Source organism: Saccostrea cucullata, unplaced genomic scaffold, assembly GCF_032062105.1.
Source record: "Saccostrea cucullata isolate Sc308-1 unplaced genomic scaffold, CSIRO_AGI_Scuc_v1 ctg2061, whole genome shotgun sequence".
In the NCBI taxonomy this organism is placed as follows: Eukaryota; Metazoa; Mollusca; class Bivalvia; order Ostreida; family Ostreidae; genus Saccostrea; species Saccostrea cuccullata.
In genome coordinates this window covers 211980-219997 of record NW_026923981.1, presented here as the reverse complement: position 1 = coordinate 219997, position 8018 = coordinate 211980, and the positions used below count along the sequence as shown (strand labels likewise).

Genomic DNA, 8018 nt, shown 5'->3' with positions numbered 1-8018 from the left:
AAAAGTAGTCCCATGACCAATCATGGATTTGCTATTTTTTAGAAAAATGATTTTTAAAGAATTTTCCTATATATATCTTTAAAAACTTTGGTCGGCCATTTTGGCCCCGCCCTACCCCTAGGGGTCATGATTTGAAAAAAAATGAATCTACACTACCTGAGCATGCTTGATGAATTATTTTTGAGAAGAAGATTTTTAAAGAATTTTCCTATATATTTCTATGTAAAACTTTGGTCGGCCATTTTGGCCCCGCCCTACCCCCGGGGGTCATGATTTGAACAAACTTGAATCTACACTACCTGAGCATGCTTCAATATAAATATGATGAATTAATATGGCTTTGTCATTCTTGAGAAGATTTTTAAAAAATTTTCCTATATATTTTTATGTAAAACTTTGGTCGGCCATTTTGGCCCCGCCCTACCCAGGTGAGCTGAAAAGTTGTATTATTTATCCAGGTCATCAGTGTTCCTAGGAATTAATGTGACTGCTCTGTTTCGCCCTATATTCCTGTCGGCCGATCATGTTCTTTCAACCGACAAGACCAGAAAATTTAGTCCCCCGACCATCGGCTAAAATGTGACCTATAAGCATAATTTAAATCATAAATACATGTATAAAGATCCCCCAACACACGGATGGCTCAGCTTTTATCAAGGTGTAGGAAATGATTCATTGATATGCATATGGTCGACACAATGATCTTATTAGCAACTCCATAAGACGATTGCTGACATGTTCAAATAAATTGTTCGGCAATTAACGGGTATTTACACATTTGGAATTGTGAACAAAACGTTCCTTCAATGGAACAGCGCGGGTGTGACTGATCGTCAGGGAGTGCCTACTCATCAATGTGACCTTGAACTCAACTGTGATGAATTTAGAGGTTCGTTTCTTCATTGCTCTTAAGGACAGATGATACAAACAAAAAATTGATGCCTGGAATGGTATATATTTTTTGGCCTAATTTCATCGCAAATGATGCAAGTAAAAAATTTCTAGAATATAAAGAAATTGTAAACCTTCTGTGATGTTCAAAAGTCTGCCCTTCTGAAAACATCCTTATTAATCTACACAAGTTTTTTTCACTTTAACTTTCATTTTTGTGCATATTTGAATAAAAAATTAAAAACTATGCAGTGGAAGGTACATGTATGCATTTTATTTTTTAAACATGGCCAATTAGAAGTTATTATTTTCAAATTCTTTGACAAAAGTTTGTGTGTATCATCTGTCCTCAAACATGTTAAATGGTTGGTTAATTTGAATTGTTTCAGTAGACTTTGAGATTATGATAACTGCTCCTTATCTAAGAATATCTTCTATTCAAATATGAGATTTATGTTTTGTTTGGTACATGCATTATAAAACATTTATATAGAAAATTTTTAATAGTATTTTGTGATATTTAGTAAAACAAAGAATATTGTTAATTGCATGAGGTCATTTATTTATTTTCTTTTTACATGCATAGTTCAGACCCATTTTTTAAAGGTATGCATATATTTTTTTTAGTTAACATCTGAACATTATGGTAATTAGCATTTCAATAATAGACTTAAGACAGGTTTTAAACATGAATACACTACACAACTAGACAGCTTTTATATTTTTGACGTAAAAATATATTTTTTTTTTCAAATCAAGTCAAACTCAAAGGTCAATGTCAAAATATGAAAAAGGTCTCAAGAAGTGTCCCAGTAAAATCATTCAGCTGAGTTCTAAAATATACTGATAATAATGATATTCAGTTAATGAAGGAAAAAAAACGCTGGGGGAAAATGATCAGATAGTGAACTTTGGATATGTATTGAAAATCATTTTCATTCATGGCCTAAAAATAATATGCAAATTTTACATTTTTTTTATACACACCACTACACAGTCATGATGAGAGGCAATAAGAATAACTGGACTGTTCGTTGTGTCCTCTCTGTTCCTGTCCTCACTGTACGTTTTTATTGATCGCAACCAGAACAGGAAGTAATCTTAAGAAGTAAAAAATGTCATTTTTAACGTTAACATTATACAATAACATTCAACTTATCAAAGTGTATGTAAAAATTACACAATTTCTGATCATATGCTAAAGTATGCAAAAATTAAATTTTGAATGTAATATAAAACAACAAATCATTAGGTCTAATCGCTCATCTACGCACACTGGCTAGAAAAAAAAGCACAAATCAGTTTATTACTGAAATGTGTCAAGCCAAAAGTACATGTAGTCCCAACCAATCCCTTAGGGGAGAGGGTATGATTTGCACAAACTTGAATCTACACTAACTAAGGATGCTTGCATATTTTCAAAGAGTTTTCTATATATTTCTATGTAAAACTTGGATTCCCTGTAGTGACCCTGCCCTTCCCCCATGGGTCATGATTTGAACAAACTTAAATCTACACTTTCTGAGATTGCCTCCACATAAATATGACTAACAATGACTTTGCAATTCTTGAAAAGAAGATATTTAAAGAATTTGTCTACATATTTCTATGCTGAACTTGGATTTTCTGTTGTGGCCCAACCCTACCCCTAGGGGTCATGAAGTGAACAAACTTAAATCTACACTACCTGAGGATGCTTCCATATAAATATGACTAAACTTGGCTTTGCAATTCTTGAAAAGACTTTTTTTTTATTTTCTATAATTTTCTACGTGAAACTTAAAACAGCAATTATGGCACTTCCCTACCCCTGAGGGTCATGATTTGAAAAACCTGAATCTACACTACCTGAATATGCTTCCGCATATATAAATATGATCAATCATGCGTTTGCTACTCTTGAGAAGATTTTTAAAGACTTTCCCTATATATTTCTTTGTAAATCTTTGACTTAACATTGTGGCCCCGCCCTGCCCCGGGGGTCATGATTTTAACAAACTAGAATCTACACTACCTGAGGATGCTTCCCTATGAGTGTCATCTTTTCTGGAACATTGGTTCTTGAGAAGAAGATTTTTAAAATATGCCATCAAGTTTTCATTGTTTTTTAATTGTCTCCCCTTGAATAAGGGTGTGGCCCTTCATTTGGACGAACTTGAATTCTCTTCACCCAAGGATACTTTGTGCCAAGTTTGGTTGAAATTGTGTGGTTTAAAGGAAGAAGAAAGTTTGAAAAGTTTACAGACAGCTACACAGATAGTCGCCAAACAAAATGTAATCAGAAAAGTTCACGTGAGCTTTCAGCTCAGGTGAGCTAAAAAGGATGAAAATACGAATAAGTATTTCTTTTATAATATATATATATATTTTTCAAAAAATTAAGATATAAAAGTTAATGTAATGTCCTTAAAATTATCAAGAAAGTTAAAGATGATGAAGGATATATACAGAACGACAAAATGACAAGTAGCCTGATTATAGAAAAACACACGGATCCTAGACCTTCAATCTTATGGCAAAAAGATATACATAGGGACAAGAAAATAGTTCTATTAAAATACATGTTGAAAGAAGACTAAATGTCATTATAACAGGTAATTTGACCAATATGTTAAAGAGTGAATACATATTTTCTCTTGAATTTTTGCGATTTTATTAGATTTAAAACAAATGAATTTCTAGTTAGATTTTCTATGATAAATGCATTGCATAATTTAAGCATAGCTTAATTAAACTTATTCAAAGATCCCATAATTTAGACAAAATGCCGGGTGAGGTTTTAGCCCATTATTTACACACTAAATTGGCTACAGATGTTTTTGTCGTTTTTAAGATTATAACATGGAGCTAAGGACGATTATGAGCCGTCTTTAGGGAATGCTCACTCCTCCATGGCAACTGATTCCACCTCTGATGATAAAGAGCCCCCTGTTCGTTTTGTTCCGAATTTATAACGTTTCTGTCTATGTATTTCATAAACAAATTTGAGCAGAGCAAATGGTTTTTGGTCTGAACTTCGAAAAGAAATTACCACCTTTGTATGCCCAGCCGTGAAATAAAGATTCATTTGGGTTGTATCCATCAGTGTCTTGTGTGTGAACTACTTCATCCAGTCCCTTAGACATGTCCATAACAACCAAATAAAACGGTCTTCTTGAGAGATAAATCTGATGACAGGCGTAATACGCTACTTGTCCGGCGAAATCCGTCATACTTATGACCTGTTTGTCTTGATTTTCAGTTACATCAATTTCATCTTCCGTGTTTTGCTTTTCCGAATTGAAGTCTGATTAAAAATAACTAAGAATTATATACTTCAGAGAAATAAATTCCAAGAAAAGATACTACTTATTTTTTTCAATGCAAAATCAAATCAAATTAGAATTAATTTATTTATAATAAATACTATTTTTCACTGTACCTGAGTAGAATAAAACAGTATAAAGATAATTTACATAACGAGGAAATAAATTACCTTTTAAGGTGTCATCTTTTACTTCAAACAAATCTTCATGGATTTCAAGACCTATGGTTGTCTTAGTTGAACTTTGGGAATCGCTTGTTTGTTTCCTCTGAAGCTGTCTAAGAAGAGTTGTTTTTCCTGCCCCTGCGCAGCCTACTATCATGCCCCTGGCTCGGCACATGTTCTTTCTGCCTTGCTTGGATATTTCGATGAATCTTTTCTTTGCAGTTAGGTCCCATGACAGTACCCCTGGGGGCATCTTTACTGAAAACGATCTTTCATACTTAATTTGAACATTTGCATAAATTACTCGTTATAAATATTCTTGATCACTTATCAGCCCGATTAAAGGATGTTTTTTATTGCCTTTAAGTATCAAAGCTTCAAATAACTTGTTTTCATTGTTATAAGTGGAAACGTTAATTTGAAAGTTTTTACGTCCGTTGCTTTATGTCTATCTGTCGTTATACCTGTCTGTAAATTCAAACCTGTCGACTCTATCGCTGAAAGTACAAAACAAAAGGCCCAAGGGCAACAACGCTCACCTGAGGGAGGGGAATATGATTTGAACAAACTCTAATCTAATTGAATTGAAGACTGATCTCGCAGATTTCTTTGACTATGGCATTTTCACCTTTCGATTTTGAACTAACGTTGTGTTCCCCCACCCCCTCCCACCCATCCCCGCCTCCCATCATCGTGACTTAAGCAGAAATATTTCTATACAATCTGAGGATGCTTCAAGGTAAATATGAAACTAATCGCAGCTTTCCTGTTCTTGAGAAGAATTTTAGATATCTTTCCTATATATTTCTTTGCAAAATTTTGATCGTCCCTTATGGCCCCGCCATACCCCCGGGGTCATGATTTGAACAAAAAATTGAATTAGCAATATCTGAGGATGCTTCCAGATGAATTTGAACATTCATGACTTCGCTCTTCTTGAGAAGAATTTTCCTATATATTTCTTTGTAAAACTTTGATCGGCCCTTGTGGCCCTTCCTATTTACGGCGTTTATAATTTGAACAAGTTTTAATTAACACTACCTTAGGATGTATGTACAAAAGTTTCTGGCAGAGTTGTTCATAAGAAGAAAATTTTTAAAACATGCCACTTATTTATTTCTAAATTATTTCCCCTTGAATAAGGACATGACCCTTCATTTGAACAATTGTGAATTTCTTTAAGACAAGGATGTTTTGGGGCAAGTATAGTGAAAATTGGCAAAATGGTTCTGGAGAAAAAGTAAAAATATGAAAAGTTTACAGACAGACCGACCTACAAACTTGTTTTAAGAGGCAACCTTTTGGTTGTCTGGAAACTGGCCTCTTAAAAAGGTGGCCACTTATTCCAGTTTGCCCTTGAAAAGGACATTCGGTCAATAAATAAACAACATTAAGACTACAGTTAAATTAATTAATCATAATTAAACAGGTCAATTTCACAAAAGCTTGTTATGTGTATATATAATAAGTCAAGCTCATTTTAAAAGAATATCAAATAATTCAAATTATTACCTAACCTACTATATAAAATATAATTAGGCATTTTGAACTGTTGCACGATTCATTTTATGTTTTTGCGTGATCATGAAACAGTCAAACTGTTGACCGGGCCACAGAATGAACTGTTGCCTGTTAAACGCGTCAATGTGATATTCAAGCGTTTTGATTACCATGACGTCACTATTTACCTGCTATATAATTAACTAAATTGGAATAACACACACAAAAAATCAATCTATTAAGTATTAATTTGAATAATTAAATATTAATTTAATCTTTACATTCTGTGTACAGCTAATTAATGGACTGGTATGTGGATAAACAGTTGTTAAAACTCTTTATCGATTGTTTGTGTGTTTTTATTCCAATTTAGTTAATTATATAGTAGGTTAGGTTATAAAACACTTTTTTAATGACTACTCGGTGAAATAGTCAAACTGTTATCCGTCGGTAGTGGAAAAGACCTGGTAAACTGTTGCCCTCGGCCTTCGGCAAAAGTTTCACAGGTCTTCCCCACAACCTCGGGACAACAGTTTGACTGTTTACCTCTTAGTCATGAAATAAGTGTATAATGTACCGGAGTATTAGGTTTTGTGCATGTTCTGTTCCTACATATTAGTTAAATATCAGTGTACTTTTGTTACATTGAAATATGAAATATATTTTTTTTAATTTTCATTTGAAGAAATACATACAATGCCTGACTATTATCTTTTTTCATCAAGGAAAAAAAATACAGAAAAATACAGTTTAATGGTAAATAAGATAAAGCAAAGATATTTATGCAAGAATATGTCAATAAAAATTTCAATCACATATTTTAAAAAGATAGTCAGCAGTGTAAACCCCCCCCCCACCCCCACTTAATTAATCGGTAATTAACTTACCTGCTGACGTTTTTAAAGTCTGGTTCATTTTATTTTTATAAAGATGTCAGAATTTTTATGTAACATACACAGACACACAAATAAATTTAACCTGTTGACCAGAGAGATGTATATACGCAGTTGAAAATCATTCCATAACACAGGTGTCACGTGTAGTAGAGCGTAACTAATCCCTATCGATCGTCTCTTGATAGTGAAATTCACGAGATAATCATGCCATATGAAGCACTTTATTTTTACAAAAGTAGAAATTAAGGCTTCTACATGTAATCAAAATCTTATAAAAGGTGTGAATTTCTTTAGCTAGAGGAAAGTATCAATTGTAATTAAATTTTTTATTTTTTCAATTGACAATCTTGGAAAAATAATTACAAATTCATCTAATGGGACCATTTTTTTTCATAAACACAAACAGAGTTCAGCGTATCTAAAAGCAATTTGTTTAATTGCATTAAAAGGTTAAATTGACTATCGAGGATATAATTACCCAAGCTAACGCGTGATAGAATCGCAACAAGTGACCAAGTGGTCGCCTAGTACTGTGTCAATTAATAAGGCTGTTGGGGGAGGATTTGAGTGGCCGCTGGCCGCGACGCACAGTAGGACAGACGGGCTACTGATGTATATATATTATAATAATATGTATTGATCTCTATGTTGTTAAATAACAACCAAAGAGATGTTAATAAACTGGTAAACTGGTAAACTGGATAAAATATGATTAGAAAAGCTCACTCGAACTTTCAACTCAGGTGAGCTTAAATTGGAATGAAATTTCATATATGTACCCATCAGATTCAGAAAGACCCAATTGATTTCAATCTCTCAAGTCAAGATTAAGGAAAACAAGACACAAAAGGGCCTTAACTGTCGCCCGAGTATAATTCATGGAATTATAAAAAAAAAAAACAAACAAAAAAAACTTACATGTGGCAGTTGTTCCAGAAAAACTCGAATTTTTTTAATAATCCAAATACTATTTAACCAAGGCTAATAATTATTTGCAGCCTGTTGGAATATCATCTTTTATATATTTTGACAAAATAAAATTTGCTTGTGATGACACATATGCTTAAAAAAAGCATTCAAAGGAAGTTAAAAATCGCACGACAACATGTTTTTTTTTACTTTTTTTAAAATAGCAATGTCAATTCAGGTTTCTTTGTTATCAGGCTATACGGCAAAATAATGTTACAAAATTTACTTTCATAGACACTCAGTTGCACATATGGTGAAAAACATTGTATAGATAGATTTATAGGTACATGAAA

General features: G+C 33.0%; 1 protein-coding gene across 2 annotated transcripts in view; it reads right to left on the bottom strand.

Moving 5' to 3' along the window:
- Positions 1 to 458: 458 nt before the first annotated feature.
- LOC134265406 (uncharacterized) overlaps positions 459 to 8018 on the bottom strand; it is a 69556-nt gene continuing 61996 nt past the window's right edge. For both annotated transcript variants that reach the window (XM_062747616.1, XM_062747615.1), the window contains 4 exons: positions 4367 to 4618; positions 3926 to 4177; positions 1879 to 1991; positions 459 to 584 (listed from right to left, as the gene is read on the bottom strand). In XM_062747616.1, the coding sequence (XP_062603600.1) occupies positions 573 to 584; positions 1879 to 1991; positions 3926 to 4177; positions 4367 to 4618 (629 nt within the window). In that variant the 3' untranslated portion in view covers positions 459 to 572. The remainder of the gene's footprint in view (positions 585 to 1878; positions 1992 to 3925; positions 4178 to 4366; positions 4619 to 8018) is intronic.